A 21,781-nucleotide genomic window follows, 5' to 3' on the forward strand; every position below is an offset into this window, starting at 1 on the left:
GGCAGAGTACAGACCCATACTGGACTTGAGATTGTTGAACAAATTCATTGGAAGGGAGAAATTACGAATGTTGGCACTTCATCAAATCTTCCCTCAACTCCTTCAAGGGGACTGTGTGTTCCATCGACCTGAAGGACGCATTTTCATGTTCCAATCTCAAAGAAACATCGCAAGTTTCTAAGATTTCAAATATTTGTGCATCATTACCAATTTGCAGTACTTCCGTTCGGGCTGAAGTCAGCTCCCTGAACATTTTCCAAGTGTATGGCGGTGGTAGCCGCTTTCCTTCGGAAGCAGATTTTCATATACCCTTACTTAGACGATTGGCTCCTAAAAAGTTAGTCTCCATCTCTACTGGAAGATCATCTTGCGAAATGCATTCAACTTCTGTGCAAGTTGGGACTTCAGGTAAACTTCAAAAATTCCATACTAAACCCAACACAAAAGATCCACTATCTGGGATCCTTCTTGGACACCGAAAATGTAAACGTGTGTCCTTCGGAGGAGAGGTGGTTATCAATTCAGATAAAATGTCAGTCTCTTCTTCATACCAGTCTACCGACAGTTCGCCAGGTCTCCTCTCTACTTGGGGTCAATGGCGTCGTGCATCTTTATAGTACCAAAAGCAAGGTTGCACATGCGTCCATTGCAGCAGTTCTTAGATCAATGGATGCAGCTATCTGGTGCTGGGAGGATCAGATAATCCTGCATCAGACAGCCAAAGAGTCTATTCGATGGTGGATGAAGAGGTCGCACACAATGAAAGGAGTGCCGATTCTCCAACTCAAACTCTGATCACAGATGCCTCTCTCCAGGGTTGGGGTGCGCAAATGGGCCCTCTGCAAGTACAAGAGCTGTGGTCAGAATCCGAGAAGGGCGATCACATGAATCTGCTAGAACTCGGAGCAGTACATCTAGCTCTCGTCCTGGTTTCCATCGGTCAAGTCTCGATCCCTTCTGGTTCAAACAGACAATACAACAATGTATTATTTAAACAAACGGGAGTACCCGGTCAAGGACTCTCTCCATGGAGGTCCAGACCATTTGGAACTTTTTACTAGCAAGGGACTTGTCGATAGTAGCTGTGCATCCATTGGGCTCCCTCAACTCTCAGGCAGATTTTCTCAGCAGGGACTTTGTTGAGGCTCACGATTGGTACCTCAACGCCGAAGTCGCAGACAGTATTTTCCAGGCATGGGGAACTCCAGACATCGACCTGTTTGCAGACGCAGGAAACGCAAAATGCCCCGTCTTCGCATCCAGGTTTCCCCAGGTTGGATCTCGAGGGAATGCCCTTTTGATAGATTGATGTCAGAACTTACTGTACGCTTTTCCACCGACTCCATTGATTCCAACTGTGATCAACAGGATGTACAGAACCAACTCAAGGATGATTCTTATTGCTCCGGAGTGGCCTCGCCAGTGGTGGTTTCCAGACCTCCTTCAGTTGTCTGAAGTGCCACACAGGAGGTTCCCATGTCGCCTGGATCTTCTATCCAAGCAGGAGGGGCGAGTGTTCCACCCCAACTTGTCCTCCCTGCGCCTGGCAGCATGGCTCCTGAAGTCATCCAGTATGGCCATTTGCAGTTGAATCCAGACAGTATGCAGATCCTTAAGGAGGCAAAGCAGCCTTCTACAAGGAAGTCATATGGTTTTAAATGGAAGCGTTTCATTCTGTGGTGTGGACAACGGACATGACTCCATCCAAGGTCAAGAGCAGGTGATTTTGCCTTATTTGCTGCATTTGGCTAAGTCTAGCCTTCTATTAAAGTACATCTTGCAGCTATCACCGCCTGCAGAAAATCACCTAACCAGACTCCTTTCTTTAGGATGCCGGTGGTTTTCTGGAAGGCTTAAAGAAGGTATACCCTCCAGTCAGATCACCTTCTCCACCTTGGGAACTTAATGTGGTATTGACTAAGTTAATGGGCGCTCCTCTTGAGCCTATCCACAAAGCTTCCTTACAACATTTAACTTGGAAGGTTGCATTCCTGGTAGCCATTACTTCTGCTCGCAGAGTGAACGAGATCCAGGTGCTGTTTTGTAAGGAACCTTTCACGGTGTTTCATGCTAATAGAGTAGTACTCGGAACACACCCTGCTTTTCTATCCAAGGTTTCAGACTTTCACATTAATCAATCTAACTTTGCAGACCTTTTTTCAACTACAAATAATCCTCCAGAAAGAGCTCTCCATTCTTTAGATCTGAAGAGGGTTCTCAATTTTTATTAGGACGGGACAAAGACCTTGAGGAAGTCGGACCGTTTGTGAACTATGGTCCTATTAACAGGGTGTCTGTAGCGTCCAAAAGGTCGATATCTAGATGGATTGTTTCTTGCATTTTACTAGCCTACCAATTAGCTAACAGGTCTTTGGCAGGAAGACCAAAGGCTCATTCTACAAGGGGGTAAGCTTCTACCACAGCTCTCCTTAGGAATGTTACAATGGCAGAGATTTGTAAGGCAGCTACGTGACGTTCAGTCCATACTTTTACTCGCCATTACTGTCTTGATTCAGACACACAAGCAGATGCTCAGGTTGGGCAGGCATCATTAAGAAACTTGTCTGCAAATGCTAACTGAGATATATGCGTCATAGTGGTTTTCATCTTTATTTTCTGCTTACCCGCTTGGAAGTGGGTATGAGCTTGCTACTCTATTCAGTGCTTATGACTATTGATGAGTATCCCCTGGAAGAGAAGGATTAGTTACTTACCTGTAATCCTAGTTCTCTTCCAGGGGGTATACTCCTCAAAGTCATAAGCACCCTCCCGCCTCCCCGGGCGAGCAGTAGCATTGTGTTTAGATATGTTATTATTGCATTCTGTATGCAGGTTCCTGCAAATTTCCTATACCGTACAAAAGAACTGACCTAACTGTCACCTGTGTGGCATGATGGGAGCAGGGGTCTCCTGGAGGCCTTAAAGGTGAAGTGTTCAGATTCTCTGAGGCTTTAAAGGCGAGGTGACAGTCTCCTTTTCTGTACAGGGATGTTATTTATGCAGCCTACTTATGCTAAATGCCTTTTATTACCTGTTCTTTGATGAAAATAAAAGCTTGTTTTCTGTGGAATGTATTTAAGGTTCAGATCCTTTTCTTGCATTTGATTTTGTTTATTTTCAGTCTGCTGAAGACATGTAATTATGGCTTTATTAGCCTATTGATTAACTGTAGGGCTGCATATTAGTTATACATGTATGTGTATAATGTTCGAGGCATGTGGGCTGCTGAATTCATATCTGTGCATAGATCGCCGCCTAGTGTTGGGTCCGGATGATTGCACATTGTTGTCCTGGAAGAGTCTTCGAAGTATCACGAGATAGGTGGCTCCTCCCCTGGACTACAGTGCGCATGGGCATCCTCTCCATCCTCATAGTTTTTTTTTCGCCATTGGGTTCAGATGTACTTTCTTGACTCAAGTTCGGAATCGATATAAAACTCTTTGCGCAAGGCCAAAAGGCCTTCGGGCGTCTGTATTGTCTCGTTCGGTGCCTATACTTCATCCAGTTCTTCGAACAGGACGTCGAAGGCCGTTTGCCTTTTTGACACCACAGGCCCCAACTACGACAACGATGGAACGGAGCCCGTTCAAGAGATGCCCCGTCTGCAACTCAAAATACCCTCACATTGATGTGCACCCAGTGTGCAATAAATGTTTATCCCCGGACCACGACTAGGCCAGCTGTATGGCCTTTTCAAAGTTCCGGTCGAAGAAGACGCTTCGACTTCGACGTGCCGCACGACAGTCGGCACAGAAATCGGCGCCTGACCCGGAGAACATCTTCGAGGCCAATGACGATGAAGGCGTCGATGAAGAAGATCCTGACCAGCAGTCGGACCCCGAGTCGGAGCGAGACTCTACCTTCGGTGTGGACGATGATGAAGACTACGTCCATGAAGAAGACTTCGTCGAGGTAGGAGACGACGCAGAGGCCATCGGAGCCGTCTAGGACGACTCGAGCAATGAGCAAGGCCCACCCGCAATCGCGGGGCCTAATATTGACACTGTGCTCTCTAAGGCTCAGGTCGAGGCATCGCCGGAAGGCCTTAGTCGAGATCTTACGCCACATTCTATAGCCCCGCGTCAAGGCCCGGCTAAGAATACTTCTAAGGAGCCATCGGTCGATCCACCAAAATCGAAACCAATAGAGGCAAAAACGAAACCGAAACTGTTGAAGGCAGTCCTCGGATAGACTCCCTCGGACTCCTCGGCTCCAGTCAAGTCTGCAAATGTCGTCCACCCTTCGAGGCCACAAGGCGGCGTCGGCCCCAAGAGCGGGGCGCCGAAGCCAGTCAAGCACGTCACTGACGCCGTCTAGGTCCAAACATGGCGACACTGCCAAAGGACTCCAGGCTAAAAAGACTGTCGAACCAACGCTTGCAGCCTCTAAGCCAATGTTGAGCAAGGCCCTCGAGTCGAAGACCAAACCCGACCCGAAAGAGCATATCTCGTCGAAGCTCGAGTCGACGCAAGGCCGCAAGCATCCTGGTGATTCACCGAAGCTAATCGGATCGAAGACTACGTCAATATCTAAAAAGGTCGGTTCGTCTCCGGTGCTTCCTCCACCAATTAAATACGGACTGCGCTCGACCCAAAGCGTTCGAGCCACAAAGGAGCACCGAAACCACCAAAAAGGTATCAGGACCTTCCAAGTCTCAGTCCGTTCAGGAGGAGGTAATGTTCCAGGCACCCTCGTATGTCAATCAGTCGAAGCTCTTCACCATTCACATACGGAAAATCGCTCCAGAACATCCTTTAGAGTCATACAAAATCCCTCTCAAAGAAAAAGGATTCAGCCACCTCACCTGTTCTCTTTGAACATGTTGAGTCATATACTCAACACGATGCCTATTCTCCCACACGCAGTGATGAGGATGTGGGAGATGATTACAGTCATATGGGATTTATTTATCATGCTGACGCAGATCAAGGGGAACCTCAACACTGAACTGACCCTGTTGATCCACACACTACGCCTGATACTCAGTCCTATCATGTCAAGACCTCGCCTACTGAAGACACAGCGGCGTTTAACGCTTTCATTGAAAGGGCGGCCATTAACCATGACGTTGAAATGCACGCTGAGCCAGTGGAGGAGGACTTTCTATTTGATACTTTCTCAACCTCAGAAAGATCGGTAAAGACATTGCCTGTGCTGAAGGGTGTCCTCAAACATGCCACTGACATTTTCAAGGAGACTACAAGGGCAAGGGTTGTAAACCCAAGGATTGAAAGAAAATATAGGCCTGCGCCTGTGGACCCTACGTACATCAAGGGCCAGCTCCCATTGGACTCCCTGGTAGTGGCTAATGCTCGCAAGAGAGCAAACTCTCAAACAAGTGATGATGCTCCTCCGGACAAAGAATCCAAAATCTTGGAAGCTTCTGGCAAACGGGTAGCAGCTCAAGCAGCTAATATTTGGAGGATCTCAAATACGCAGGCCCTATTAGCCAGATATGATGGGGCTCACTACGACACGTTAGAACAGCTGATGCAACACCTGCCTGATGCTTATAAAGAGGGAGCAGAAAAGCTAATACAGGAAGGAAAGTTAATTTCAAATGCATCCATCAAGTGTACACTCGATGCAGCAGACACAGCAGCTAGAGCCATAAACACTAGTGTAATGCTAAGACGTCATGCCTGGCTCCGCATCTCTGGTTTCAAACCAGAGATCCAAACAACTTTGCTCAATCAGCCAGTTAACCCTGACTTTCTTGTTGGTCCTGATGTAGACACGGCCCTTAATAAAATTGAAAAAGACACTGACAGCAAAATCCATGGGGGCTCTGCAGTCACAGCAGTTCAAGGGCAGTTCCCTTCGTTGCTCCGGTAACAGGGGAGCTTCTAGAGGTCAGGCATTGCAGCAAGCCCAATACAACAAAGGGAGCACGCAAACCACCTACAACAAGAATAACAGGGGTGGATATTGTGGGAACAGCACCAAAGGCAGAGGACGTGGAAATAACAATGCCAGATCCTCCGCCACCAATAAACAGTGACTCCTTGTCACTGCATCCCTGACCATATAACACCGGTCGGGGGAAGACTCCAGCAGTTCCTGCCAGTCTGGGAAGGCATTACCACAGACAGGTGGGTGAGACAACTTATCCAATACGGCTATTGTCTAGAACTAACCTCCACTCCTCCCAACATACCCCCAAGGCACCGTCCTATGTCCGCAGAGCACATGCACTTATTGCAGCAAGACGTAATCTGCATGCTGCAAAAAGGAGCCATAGACTGGTGCCTTTAGAACAGCAAGGTGCAGGGGTATTCTCACTGTACTTCTTGATCCCAAAAAAGGACGGTTCCCTGCGGCCCATTCTAGACCTCAGACCCCTGAACCAGTACATCTTGTCAGAACATTTTCATATGTTAACTTTACAGCAAGTTCTACCATTGCTCAGACAGGGGGACTTCCTGGCAACACTAGACCTGAAGGATGCCTATTTTCACATTCCCATTCATCCAGGTCACAGGAAGTATCTCAGGTTCACTGTCAACAACCAGCATTACCAGTTCAAGGTCCTGCCTTTCGGGGTCACTACAGCCCCCAGGGTGTTCACCAAGTGCTTGGCGACAGTGGCTGCGCACCTTCGGAGACAACACATCCATGTCTATCCTTACCTGGACGACTGGCTTGTTCAAGCAAAGTCAGCCCAGCAATGTGCCAGCCACATGTCCAGCACGATTCACCTCCTACACAGTCTAGGATTTTCACTAAATTACCCAAAATCACACCTTCAGCCCGCACATGTACAACAGTACCTAGGGGCAACAATAAACACTATGACAGCAACAGCGCAGCCAAACTCAGCCAGAGTCAACAGCATGCAATTGCTAATTCAGAAATTCAGACCCCAACACTTGCTCCCGGCGCAGGTGTTCTTGCAACTGATAGGTATGATGGCCTCCTGCATCTTCATAGTCCCACACGCATGGCTGCACATGCGTTCCCTCCAAGAGTGCTTAGCACGACAGTGGAACCAGGCTCGTGGACATCTAAAAGACCTAGTGTTGGTGACCGGTCGTGCTTACAACTCTGCATTGGTGGAACACACAAAACCTTTGCAGGGGACGACCGTTCAAAGAACCTGTACTACAAGTAGTGCTGACAACTGACGCGTCTCTCCAGGGCTGGGGAGCGCATGTTCTCCATTATACAGTGCAGGGACTATGGACGACACAGCAGCAGAAGATGCACTTCAACCTGCTGGAGCTGATGGCAATCTTCTTGGCGATGAAGGCGTTCAAAATACACTTGTGCAACAAAGTCGTGCTGATCCGGACGGACAACATTACTGCCATGTATTACATCCAGAAGCAGGGAGGCACACACACTCCACAATTGTCTCATCTAGCCCAGAGCATGTGGAAGTGGGCCATTCATGGAAACATGTTCCTCATGGCGGAATATCTCCCAGGCAAAGACAACCAGATGGCGGACCTGCTCAGCAGGCACAGCCATCAGATGCACGAGTGGGAGATGCACCCCTCGGTGCTCCAACCATATTTCCAGCAGTGGGGTCATCCTGAGATCGACCTATTCGCCACACAGGAAAACGCAAAATGCCAAACCTTCGCCGCCAGGTTCCCACACCCGCAGTCTCAGGGCAATGCGATATGGATGAACTGGTCAGGCAGATTTGCGTACGCTTTTCCTCCAGAACCACTCATACCGCTAGTGGCACACAAACTACGACAACGCTCCATGACGCTCATCCTGGTTGCTCCAAAGTGGACACTGCAGGCCTGGTACACCACATTCCTAGAACTTTCAGTGGTGCCTCACAAAAGGCTGCGCCTCACGCCCAGTCTCCTCACTCGGAGCCATGGAGACATTCAGCACCCAGATCCACAACAGTTGAGCCTTGCGATATGGCTCCTGAGGTCATAGTTTGGCTACCTCAACCTACCCCCTGACTGTATGAACATCATCAAGGAGGCAAGGCGACCTACAACTAGGGCATGCTATACAGCCAAATGGAAACGGTTTGTCATTTACTGTTGCAGTAATGACATTAATCCGCTAGATGCGTCCACGCAGAACATCATATGTTTGTTGCATCTATACAGATGCAATCTGGCATATAGTTCCATCAGGATACACCTGGCCGCCATTGCAGCGTATCTTCAAAACAGGCAGCATCTTACCCTTTTCAGGGTGCCTGCCATTAAAGCCTTTATGGAAGGACTCAAAAGAGTGATTCCTCCCAGGCACCCTCCTTCACCTGTCTGGAATCTAAATGTAGTTCTCACCAGACTAATGGGACCACCCTTTGAACCTCTTCACTCTTGTGAAATACAGTTTCTTACATGGAAAGTGTTTTTTCTAGTAGCCATCACATCGCTAAAAAGAGTTAGTGAGCTTCAAGCCCTAACTATTCAAGAGCCTTTCATACAGATCCATGCTAATAGGGTAGTGCTACGTACCAACCCTAAGTTCATGCCTAAAGTGGTGTCGCAGTTCCACATTAATCAAACCATAGAACTGTCAGTTTTCTTCCCCAATCCAGATTCTGTGGCAGAGCGAGCACTGCACACCCTAGATGTTAAAAGAGGTCTCCTGTATTACATCGACAGGACAAAGGATTTTAGAAAGACTAAACAACTGTTTGTTGCCTTCTCTCCACAGCACAAAGGCAACCCCATTTCCAAATCCGGTATAGCCAGATGGATTAAGTGCATACAAATCTGTTATCAAAAAGCTATACGCACATTAACAGTTCCCCCAAGAGCGCATTCCACACGCAAGTTAGGGGCATCCACGGCTTTCCTAGGTAACATTCCCCTAGAGGATATATGTAGAGCAGCCACATGGACCACCATACATACATTTACCAAACTCTACTGCGTAGAAGTACACTCCAAACAGCAAGCTGCTGTAGGACAGGCTGTTCTCAAAACCCTTTTTCAGACTGCTGCAGCTGGCACGGGCAACCACCGCTAAGGAGGTAACTGCTATTTATTCTATGCACAGATATGAATTCAGCTGCCCACATGCCTTGAACGGAATATGCTACTTACCAGTATGCATCTGTTCTTGGCATGTAGGGCTGCTGACATTCATATTGCCCGCCCTCCTCCCCGGTGCCTGTCGCAGCTGTAACACTCAGAATCATTCTCAGGCATGGTCCTCACTTACTGTATTACACTCCATCTCTGCCACAATGGCGAAAAACAATCTGAGGACGGAGAGGATGCCCATGCGCACTGTAGTCCAGGGGAGGAGCCACCTATCTTGTGATACTTCGAAGACTCTTCCAGGACAATCATCTGGACACAACACTAGGCGGCGATCTATGCACAGATATGAATGTCAGCAGCCCTACATGCCAAGAGCAGATGCATACTGGTAAGTAGCATATTCCTATTTTAGTACTATGTACTCTTTTTATATATTTTACACATATATATATGTATTAGTATATATGTTCCGGGTTCCCACTTATGGGCGGAGATAATTCAGTGCTTATGACTTTGAGTATACCCCTGGAAGAGAACTAGTATTACAAGTAAGTAACTAATCCTTATTTACTACACATACAGCAGTCCGGATTTGCTTACACATCCATATGCTTGCATCTCACTGCAATAGCTGTATACCTTCAAAATAGACAGCATCTGTCCCTTTTCAGAGTACTCTTTATCAAGGATTTTATGGAAGAACTAGAGTTACCCCACCAAGCCTTCCAAGAGCTCCAGCGTGACATCTTAACATTGTCCCCACCAGATTAATGGGTCCATCCTTTGAGCCATTACATAAATGTTAACTGCAATTTCTCACTTGGAAAGTTGCTGTCCTCATCGCTATTACATCACTGAGGAGAGTGGGTGAGTTTCAGGCACTAACCATAGAGGAACCATTCTGTCAGGTCCACTAAAAAACAGTGATTCTTCTTACTAACCCCAAAGTGGTATCTGCCTTTCACATCAATCTGTTGATTGCCAGTGTTTTTCCTCTAGTATGTTCAGTGGCAGAACATGCTCTACACACGTTTGCTGTTAATACAATAATGCTTGTTTACATAGAAAGGACAAACCCATTTCGTAAAACTAAACCACTCTTTGTAGCTTTTGCTCCACCACACAAAGGCAATCCCATTTCTAAATCAGGTATTGCTCAGTGAATAGTTAAATATAGTAAAACATGCTATGCAAAAGCAAAAAGGAATTTGCAAATACCCCCTAGAGCGCATTCCACCCGCAAACTAGGGGCTACTATGGCTTTCTTAGGAAACATTCCCATAGCTGACATCTGTAAAGCTGCAACATGGTCTACAACGCACACATTCAACGTGCACTATTCTGTAGATGTTAGTGCGACAATAAGCTAATGTAGGCCAGGCAGTAACTGTAGTTAATATAGCAAAATCTCAAGCAGTGTCAACGGCTAAAAAAAAACATTTAAATCTTTACTGTGAAGGCGTTGAGCAGATCAGGGTTTCCTTTTACCTATTTGGGGGTTTTATTTGATGAGCAGGGAAACACGGACCCCTGACCCGACCCCAGTTCCCCAAGAACTACTTCTGTTCCAGACTATAGTGGGCGGATGCCATTTGTCCGTAACAATTTCATTGCTGTACATGTGGACACTTGACCGCAGTTACAAATCTACATAGCCAGACTTTTCATCCTTTAATTACAAAGAATTCCGTCTGATACCTTTGAGGGAACTATCAGAGCGAACCGATATCAGTTGGAATATTGTGCCGACACTTACGGACATTCATATGCTCTGGACAGAATCTGATCTTACACAACCTGCATCGTTGGGCTGACCATCGCTTCGATTTTTTTAAAAATTGGGACCTGTTTTACACGGAAATCTCCTACCCTGATGAAGTTCCTACAAAGGGAACAAAACGCGTTGGCTGTTGTCCTAATTTAATCTAAATAAGAATAAAAGAAATTTGACTATAACATATTGTCTAATGTGACTTCATCCCCGGTGCTGCCTCCATTTATCTTCAATTTGTGTCTTTGGCTTTCCAGTGGGCCCCAAGTTCAGCATGTCTCGGAGGCTTCTGGCACAGGGCTCTAATATCTTATGGACATTATGATTGAGGTGCCAAACCTATAGTCTACTGCAGTTTCAATATATTTTACTCGTACATATATGCCCTCGCCTGTGGTATAGTGCACCATGCTTTAGGGCTGTAAGGCCTGCTGGAGGGGTGACTTACCAATGCCAATCTATGTAATATTTGTACCTTACCATGACGACTGTTTGGCAAGCACGTCGACCTACGTCTTACAAGCCGTTACGGTTGACTGACATCGAAGCTCTTTTGGCCACATTACAGTTTCAAAAGAAACACCCTTTAGTGGGACCCGTGAAAGGCACTTTTACCGTTTCAAGGAGTATACCTTAGATATCAGACTTATCAAACCCTTCAGTAGCCCATGGGCTAGCTTACCTATAGAGACAAAGCTCGGGTGCTGCTTTTGCTATCCTGTGGGAGAAACAATAACAAAATGTTGTCATCCATTGCGGAAATGAGCATCAGACAAATAAGTCTTCAATCTCACCACTTCTGGACAGACATTAGAGTTCACCCAGATGGCGCTCACCTCATCTCAATTTGCTTTGGAAGAGTGCTAGCTATGCTAACCAAAGGTTCCATAGAGAAAGGCCCACATTCTCAGGAACTGGCTTCCATTCTCTGTTTTTCCTCATAGACCCGAAAACAGAAGAGTGGCGATCCATCTTAGCCCTCCAGAAATTAAACCAGTATTTCCTGAAACAATCCTTTGGTGGTCACCCTCAGACACCACATGACAGCTCGAATTTACAGGATTCATACTTGCGCATTCCCACCCACGCATAAAAGTGCTCCCATTTGGCTTCAGATAAGCTTCCTGCGTTTTCCCTACTGTCTAACCCCTTTTGCAGGTTTTTTCAGGAAGGACAGTCGTCTGGTATTCCCCTACTTCGACAATTGGTTGATAAAAGCGCCAACAGCATTTCATGCATCCAAGACCTCAGAGGCTTTCCTAAAGTTATTTCACAAAGTAGGTCTCTATGAATTATTAAAGCTCATCACCTCCTCAATCCAAGAAGATGCAGTTCCTGGGACACTACACTAGATACTGTCAAGCACCAAGACTTTCTATCCCTAGACAGTCAAGGAAAGCTCTAGGAACTGTCTCGGGAACGTAAAATAAACATTTTTTAAAAACTGTCCAATTGGCTTCCAGGCTTCCTCTCCTGAGATCCATACAATCCCTCTTGCACGCCGAAAAATTAGAACCTTACAGCAAAGCTACAAAAACTGTTGTCTCAAACAAGAATCATTCATGGGCCTTCTGAACTTCACGCAGGTATGATGGAAGCTATAGCCTTGTAGTCCCAGACCTGTCAGAGGACCTTACACTCTTACTTAAAATACCTCACTTTGTAGTGACTAAGGAGGTGTCTTGTGGAGCTGGGGCAGTTATCTACAGAACCTGCAAATTCAACGATAGTGGTCGCCACTCAAGAAGATAATACATATTAGTTACCTGGAGCTCAAAGCCATCTAACCCAGTCTACAAGCTTTCCTACCAATGATAGCAGGTTCTTCAGAGTTAGTTAGCACGGACAGTATCACCAGCATGCAATGAGGAACAAGCAAAGTGGCAGAAGATCACTGGCACTGTCCAAGAAAAATCAGGAAATCTGGAGCAGGCTAACGCACAGAATAACTCCTAGGGCCACACATGTCCCCAGGACTAGTAGTCTCTTAGCAGACCAACTAAGCAAACTTGGAAACAGCCTCCACGAATGGCAGTTTGATCCGTCGGTTCCAAGTATGATCTACTTGTTCTGGGCAAACCAGCTGTAGATCTTTTCAACAAACTAAAATCACAAGCAGCAGTTCTGTGCAAGTTGGCAGCCACATCCAGGATCGTGGAGGAATGCCTTTTGACCTATGGTCCGGGATGTCATTTTCCCCATATACCTTTTTATTACCAAGGGTTCTCAGCAAGAGGAAAGTAGCGTGGTGGTCTCATTCTGATGGCCCCCAGGTGGCCCATGTGGCATTGCTTTACAGAGCTTTTCCTATTACTGGAGGGGCTCCCCTCATAGCTCGAAATTCTTTATTTCCATTTGTGCTTGAAAATCTGTGGACTCTTACTCTGTTGGGAGTGATTTAGAGGGTGCTGTTGCCCGATTAGTTATAGTTCAAGTTGGGTCCTTGTGAGAAAATAGGGTTCTGTTTGACTTCCACTTTGGGTGGGGAAACTTCAAAAAGTAGGTGTGCCCAACTCTGCCAACTCCACCCCTAAGGTGGGAGAAGCGAGGGGAAGCACATCTTTTAGTCCCTGCCATTTTGAAGCTGGGCAGGACCCTCTAATCAGGGCTAGATCTATGCCCCCTTCCACAGGAGGGGTGCATAATGGAGGGTGTAGTCACCCCAGGTAATGTGCCCATTGGCCCTATCATCTACTCCACCAAAATGCCCCCTACATTTAGTATTTAGGAGGCTCCCCTGGACCTAAAAACTACGACTACCTAAGTAGAGCACCCTGCAAAGAAGACTACTTCTTTGGCACCAACCTTACCGGCCTGTCTCCAGCTTCTGCGAACCTGCAACCTCTGAAACCCCTGGGAGGACTGCTGCCTTTGAAAAAGACTCCAGTCTCTTGTGGACAGCTGACCTGTTCTGAAGAAACCTACTCCAAGTACTCCGAATCCAGGCAGATCCGAGTCTTGTGCCCACTCTGCACCGAACGGCCAAAGTCTGAGTGGCTGACTGTGCAGTGAAGTCTCCCCAGCAATCCTGACGGTGTTCAGCGTTTGCTGACCTCTCGTGCCCGCCACAACAGCGTCTGCAGTGTGAATCCAGAGGATGATGACCGGCAAAAAGACTGTCGAAAGGCACTGAAGCCCGTGGGCCTCTGTGAGCTAAATCGACAGTGCCCCTATGACCACCTACATCCAAACTTACCTCTGCTGTTGATAGTCTTCCTCTGGTGCAACACCATCCGCCTCTGCTGAAAGGAGAATTACGTATTGAAAAGCATTGGGCGCCCGATGTTGAAATTGCACCCGGCCACCCCAGAGCCGCTGGGGTGTAGGTTTGGTGCTGCTTTGTGACACCCCTTCCTCCACACCAAAGCTTGACCCCTGAACCGATCTATTTACCTGCAAGCAGTGTGGCTCCAGGCACTCCATCTCTATTGGATAGAATTGTTTCGAACTCTGATTTTGACCTCTGCACCCGGCTGCCTTGGGTGCTGCTGGTGGTGCAATTTTGGTACTCCCCTGATCGCTCTAGGTTGTTCGGAGCAAAAGCAGACTTGGACCTTGAAAGATTAAGGCGAGTAATACTATTACCTGCTCTCTGAGCTAAGCTTTGTCTGTTTAGCAGTGGTCCCAGCAACAGCCCTTTCAAGGCTTCGGTAGGGGCTACCAGTAGAGGCAGAGACTGTATGCACCACAGAAATAAAAGGCCTCCCAATAATTTAGAGGTAGAGGCTGGGGATCAGGTAAACCGCTTCCAGACCCATATGCAATGTCTGCTCCTTTTTCTGTCCTATCCCCAGAACATCCCAACCCCACTAAAACACCCCTCCTGAGGGTCACTTGTTCATACTCCATGGAGAAGTTCAAGCTCTCTTGGACTAGGAAACAATAGAGGGGGCTCCAGCATCAGAGATCAGGACTGGTTGCTGCTCCCTAAAAAGAAGGCAGCCCTTCATCTCATTCTCGATCCCTGGGCCCATTGAAATATTTTCTCCTCCAGGACAAGATGCTCACCCTGGCCCAAAAAAATCCTGGCTTCCGGATATACCGCCTTTAAAATAAAAAATGTCCAGAGATTATCATTTTGATTTGTGTTTTTGGATCAATAGAGAAGTAATTTAGCTTGGGTAGACATTGCTGATCCAGGCTGAATTTTTCTGGACGACTTTTTACGTTTAGTCTAGGCTGTGCAGAAGTTCTGCCTGTAAGACTGGGGGTACTCACTGTACGGAGTGTTATCCCGCCTGCTGCTTGGGATTGGTTCACTCCTGCGTTGCTCTTCTGTCTTGACTCCTTATTGGTTGGTGGTCCCATGCAGCATTTCCTTTTCTGCAGAGGCAGCACTGGCTAAGTACAGTTTAAACACACTATACTTATTTGAGTTCCTTTGGAGAATCATTATTTTATTTCATGGTATTGATTAGCCACAGCAGACGCTAAATGGGCAACCACGCAACACTTTGATGTACACAGGCACTGTTTTTTGTTTATCATGGCGCCCGCTTTCATAATTGCAACACGCACTTCAAATTCAGATCCCAGATTTCTTCGCCCACCCACACTGCCCTCCATGCTGTTTCACTGCAGAAGCATTGCCAAGAGCCTGCACCGCCAGAGCGTACGTATCTGGCCCAACGGTGAATCTGCTGCTGCCAGAGTTTGCACCATGAGGTAAGCACTTCAACAGGATGACTGTTCTATTGAACCAACTGGGGTTGCACATAAACATGTCCAAGTCCATTCCGACACCTTTCCAGTGCCTGCAGTACTTGGGAGCCTCCATCGATACTCTTTCAGCAAGCGTGTCTCCTTAGGAGGAGCGACGCTTATCGATCCTTCGGAAAGGCTCAGGCTCTCATAGCTGTTCCAGCTACAGCAGTGAGGACGCAGTCTTCTCTACTAGGGTCGATGGCCTCTTGCATTTCCCTCACGCCACACGCACGCCTACACATAAGGCTGTTGCAGGAATGTCTGGAGGATCAATGGGACCAGAAGCGGGGGAGCTGGGCCAACAGGATAAAGCTGTCCCTCCACGCTCCACAGTCCCTGAGATGGTGGTGCTCCGCAGAGAATCTCCTCAAGGGGGTTCCATTCCACAAGGACATTCCCGTTCAGACTGTCGTCACGGATGCTTCTCTCCAAGGCTGGGGAGCGCATTCAGACCATCTACAGATCCAGGGAACGTGGTCCCCGGTGGCATCCACATATCATCAATTTCCTGGAACTCAGAGCTGTCCACTTGGCACTGAAGGCCTTTCATCCGTCCTTCCAGACAGACTCTTTGCTTGTGCAGACGGAAAATAAGACCACAATTTATTACCTCAACCAGCAGGGAGGCTCGATCGCGCACTCACAGGAAGCACAGGCGATCTGGCACTGGCTGCTAGCCAGAGGACTGACTATAACAGCTACCCATCTGCCAGGTGTGCAGAATGTTCAGGCGGACGCACTCAGCAGGTTGGTGCAAGAAAACCACGAGTGGGCTCTAAACGACTAAGTACTAGGAGACCTCTTTTACAGGTGGGGCACTCTGGACGTAGATCTGTTCGCCACCGCCGAAAACAGAAAATGCCAAGACTTCGCCTCCAGGTATTACCAACCAGGGACTCTGGGGAACGCGCTATGGATCAGCTGGTCAAACAGCTTTCTGTACGCTTTTCCACCCATACCCCTGATTCCGGCAGTGCTAATCAAGCTGTCTCAATCCAGAGCACGGATGATCCTCATTGCTCCAGAGTGGCCCCAACAGTGGTGGTTCACGGACCTGCTTCACCGGTCTCTCCTACCCCACATGCGGCTGCCGTGTTGGCCGGACCTTCTCACAAAGTTCGAGGGGCAGATGGTGCACCCCAACCTCATCGTTGAGTTTGGCTGCATGGCTCCTGAGATAGTGCTATACGAACACTTGAATCTTCCTGAAGATTGCATGACTATACTTAAGGAAGCTAAGAGACCTTCTACTAGGACTTCCTATGCCTACAAGTGGAAGAGGCTCTGCATCTGGTGTACTTCCAAGAACTATGACCCTACAACCTGCAAGGAAGATGTCATTCTTCCATATCTTTTGCATTTGGCTCAGTCTGGCCTTAATTTTCATTTGATTAAGGTTCACCTCGCAGCATAGACTGCGTATAGGAAATGCCCTTCACAGACATCCATCTTCCAAATTCCTGATATTAAAGTTTTCTTGGAAGGATTGAAGAAAGTGTTTCCTACTGTTCGGCGTCCTTCTCCATCATGGGAGCTGAATGTGGTGCTGTCCAGGTTGATGAAAGAGCCTTTTGAACTCATCCATAAGGCTTCTCTGCAGCACTTGTCTTGGAAGGCGGCCTTCCTTGTGGCTATTACATCGACCCGCAGGGTGAATGAAATTTAGGCGTTGTGTTGTCAAGAACCTTATTCTGTGTTTCATGCTGCTAAGGTTGTGATGCGTACTCCCCCTAAGGTGATTTCTGATTTCCACGTCAATCAGACCATAACTTTACCTACGTTTTTCCAGAATCTTTCAACTCCAGCAGAAAGGTCTCTCCATTCCCTGGATGTCAGAAGGGTGTTGAAATTCTACTTGGATAAGACCAAGGACATTCGTAGGTCAGACCAATTGTTAGTCAACTATGTGTCGGTTAGGACTGGCCTTGCCACCTCAAAACAGTCCATCTCTAGGTGGATTGTTTCCTGTATCCAGTTATGTTACCAGAAGGCTAACAAAACCTTAGGAGGTAAGCCTAAGGCTCATTCTACCAGGGGCAAAGCAGCTACAACAGCTTTGCTTCGTAATGTTCCCATTGCAGAGATCTGCAGGGCTGCCACTTGGAAGTCGGTCCACACCTTTGCTAAGCATTACGGTCTGGACGCTGATGCCTGAGCAGATGCTCAGTTGGGCAAGCTTTGTTGAGAAATCTGTTTGCACAGTAGTGGTATGTTTTTCTCCACCGCCGGGTTGGTGTTTTGGGATGGGCTTGCCATTCTATTCACTAGATTATGACTATACACAGAGATCCCCTACTACAGAAGGAGTAGTTTCTTACCTGTAACTCCAGTTCTGTAGTAGGGGTATCTCTGTTAGTCATAAGCGCCCGCCCTCCTCCCCGGTGGAGAAAATGGTACTGTAATGTATGCTACAAGCCTTGCTTTATACACCTTCAAAAAGAACTGAAAGTAAAAGGACTTGGCTGTGCATCATGGGATACCGAGGGTCTCTGAAGAGTTCCTTAAAGGCACGGTATCCCTTTTCAAGACACATAATGCCAGCCTATGGGGCTTGTCTGTCCAATCCTTCCTCTCTATCATTCCAAGGATTTTGGTGAAGGGGAGATTTTCCTGTGAGGAAAACTTGGTAATCAGTGTACAACCGGACCTGGTAGGCTATCCTTTTCATGGTTTCGATGAAGTGGTGGCCTTTGTAGCCTTGTTTGTTAGGCTGCATTATTTGTCTTCATTTTCTCTTAAGTGTCTATGCAGGACTGCAAAGAAGACAGCTGAAAAGATTTTTTTTGATTGCTCCAGGCTCCACGCACATGGGCTGGACTATTCACTAGATTATGACTATAACAGGTACCCCTACTACAGAACTGGAGGTACAGGTAAACTACTCCATAGCCTGGACCCCAGGAGCGGTCAGCTTCTCCATCCACCGATCCAAGGAGTTCAGAGTTTACACCAAACTGTTCATTAGATATCTAGGTAAGATGAAGGCCATGCCATCAATATTATCACTATGGCTCATCTTGTGCATCAACATGTGCTATTCCTTGGCGTGAATTAGGGCTCACTCCACCACAGTTCAGTCTACCTCCTCAATTTTGTCAAGGGGAGTGCCGGCCATGCAAAAAGCCAACCTGAACTTTTCCATACTTTTTGTAAAGTATTACTGCTTGAACTCCGAAGTGTAAAGGGAATCTCACTCCACACATCCAGTCCTCTGGGACTTTGTAGTAGAACCAGCCATTTTCCCAGCTCCTGGGAAGGTACTGCTTGGGGAATCCATTTTAAAGGTGGGTAATCTACACATGAAAATTAGATGCCAGTTCTATGATTTGTACTGCACCTGATTTCTCAACTTGGTCATTTCAATGGCATTTAAATGGATTGGAAACTGATATTTGATAGCACACTGGCACTGCATGGAGCTAGCACCCTTTACCAGCATGGCGATATATTAAAAGATTTCAGGTTTAGTCTGAAACCTGGGCTATTCAAAAGGTGAGAAATCTACAGGCAACTAGAGTATCCACCAGAAAGATCATTACCAATGTTTTCTTCTGCACATTGTGAATGGAATGCACTTAAGATGAGATACAAAAATTATAGGCAAGCATCTTTGTCATTGTTTGCTTTTAACATCTTGTCTTGTCAGTATTTTAAAACTGTACAGTGATTTTTCATGACATTTCCTAAACTGGGATCATTACAATAAACTTTTCTCTTTTCAGTTAATTTCGTGATGATGGATCTCTTGTTGTGACAATTAATGGAGACCAACTGAAGCATACTCCAACGCAAAAGCTGTAAAGATCCAACACCAGCAACAGATTGTATATTCTTTCGTTTTACCACTTGTGCTATAGCATTGAATTTTAGGCAGTTGATTTTCCATATTGTTGGGGGGGGGGGGGGGGGGGGTGCGCATTTGTATATTGCTTTATTAAACCTTTGATTTTTTTTTTATAGTTGGATATTTTAGTAATGTGCATGTTTCTCTGCAAGGACACTTGTTTGCTTACTGATTTAAATGTTGTACATGGTTTCTTTTTTGGTATTTCTCAATATTTTCATTGTTTATGGGTTGATGGATTTTAATGTTCACAATTAGACCAGTCGGGTAATTTCATTTCGAAAAAAGATTTATCATGTTGCCTTGTGCACATGGCAGATGTATTGATTACTGCAGTATTTCTAATTAGGTTCAGTTTGAATATACCCTGACAGTTTTGAGGGGAAGGTTATATCCAATATTCTCAATACTCATTGTACATGCCATACATTCTCCAAAATATTTAAATTTCAGAATTGTTAAATTATAACCTAGCTGCATTTTCTCAATGAGAACTTGTTCAAACATAGTTGAACTAAGCTTTAGGTGTTGATATTTTTGTACCTTTTTTAACGTTGTGTGAATGTGTACATAAATATAAAAAAAATAAGTGTTTGTGGGATGGGGTGGTTCTCCCCTTTTTTGATGTCTGAAAGGTTATCTTGCAGTATTCAGCTGTAAAAAGGCAGCGAGTTAAATATTAGAAAAGGTATCCTTATACTACCATTTTATCAGTTGCACCTGGATTTTTTTGTGAAACCTTCATATTTTACAGTTCAATACATAAATGTTTTCTTTTTTACTGTACAAGATACTACAAATGCTTGGTTCATTGGTGTTGATTAATAAAAATAAGCTTATTTTACATCCTGTCTCGGTGGTCAGAATAATTTTTAAAGTAATTGGGATGTTGTGAGCAGCCAAACTTCACAACCTAGACTGTGCCAAATTTTCTTATAAACTGGTATATCTGCTTTCCAGTCCACTATATTTACATTTCTCATGAGAATCATAGCTTTTTCTTTCTGTTATACTTGTCTTTAATGCACTCTACTGACGTTATAGGCTAGACTAGAGGCATAGAAAAAGTCCTATTGAGGGAGAAAACCTTTATGGCAAGAAGCCCTTTAGGGATTGGTATGGCCATAAGCAAAACTGCCATAAAGCTACTGGAACATTCTGGTCATGCAATAGAATTTTCTAATCGGGGAGGGGGTCTCATTACTTTGTCCTCAGTGAATCTCCCAAGATTCCAGTGTGCGTGTGTTAAGGAAATCCTAAATGCCCAGTTGGGATTTGCCTTGATGGACAATTTTAGTTTCTGTGCTCCACTGGTGTCCTGCGAAAAGCAGCTGTAAAATAAGCCAAACAAGCAGCTCTCATTTAACTACATTTTTCTGTACAGGAAGTGACATCACTGTAGGTTCCAGCAACCACCTCTACCAGAAGTGACATCTAGTTTAACACCTGAAACATCTTGCCACCTCCCACCTGAAGTAGTGTGGCTCACTGGTTAGAGGCGGCAGACCCGAGAGCAGAGGACGGCCCGGGACCAGGGTTCGATTCCTGGCGCGGCAGGTTTCTGGACCAGGGTCAGTGGACTCGATAATTCTCTCGCCTCGGTGCCCACTCTGATCAGCGATCACACTCTGCAACTCTGGGCATTAGCTTGCCTCATCTTCACTAACGGCCCCACCAGACCGCCGGGGATGCCTGGTCTCACCCTGGAGATACCCATTAAGGGACCATCTCTCAGGGAAGCCAGGAAGGGTTTCGCAGCGGTCGAAGCGCCTTGGGACCCTCCGGGTAAGTAGTGCGCTATATAAATGCCTATACATACATACTATAGTGAACTGCTCAGGCCACCCAGTCACATCGGTGTCCCTCGCTAAGGGCAGACATTGACAAGTCACTTTTTTGGGCCAGGAATATCTTTGATAGATGCTCTGCTCCACAGCAACATCAGGAAGCATATACGGGTTAAGATCTGGTGCCCAGACCATTATCCATGCCTACCAGCACACTGCTTCATAAACATCTCATACCCACTTCTACCACACACCCTCAAACACTCCAGTTAATGTTCAATTACTCTTGATCTGCAGGTCTTTTATGTAGGAAAGTGGCACTACATGGCCGCACCCACTTTTTGCTCACTAGTCCTGATGTTAATTCGTAGTACACTGGTGGGTCCCTGCTAACCAGGACCCAGTGGCTGTGCTCCACCCCTAAAAACAAGGCAAATGCTTAATTGTAACCCAAATGGAAAGGCCTTCAGCAGCCTTGTAAGTCCCTAGCAAATGGTACCCAGGGCATGGGTACTTAAGAGGGTCCCTAAGGACTGCAGCCTGTATTATGCCACCCTGAGGGACCCACACACACTGTATGCAAACTGCCATTGCCAGATGCATGAAATGGTGCAAACCGTTCCCAAAATGACATTGCACACGCCATTTGTGCAATGCGCAAGTACACAGCATGTACTATATGTAAGCTACCCCTACAGCAGGCCTT

General features: G+C 46.5%; 1 protein-coding gene across 2 annotated transcripts in view; it reads left to right on the forward strand.

Moving 5' to 3' along the window:
• The window catches only part of DEK (DEK proto-oncogene), a 361,945-nt gene extending 341,806 nt beyond the window's left edge, over positions 1 to 20,139 (forward strand). For both annotated transcript variants that reach the window (XM_086965102.1, XM_086965103.1), the window contains one exon: positions 19,167 to 20,139. In XM_086965102.1, the coding sequence (XP_086821228.1) occupies positions 19,167 to 19,178 (12 nt within the window). In that variant the 3' untranslated portion in view covers positions 19,179 to 20,139. The remainder of the gene's footprint in view (positions 1 to 19,166) is intronic.
• Positions 20,140 to 21,781: the final 1,642 nt, after the last annotated feature.

This window comes from Lissotriton vulgaris, chromosome 4_1 (assembly GCF_964263255.1).
Source record: "Lissotriton vulgaris chromosome 4_1, aLisVul1.2, whole genome shotgun sequence".
NCBI classification, from domain to species: domain Eukaryota; kingdom Metazoa; phylum Chordata; class Amphibia; order Caudata; family Salamandridae; genus Lissotriton; species Lissotriton vulgaris.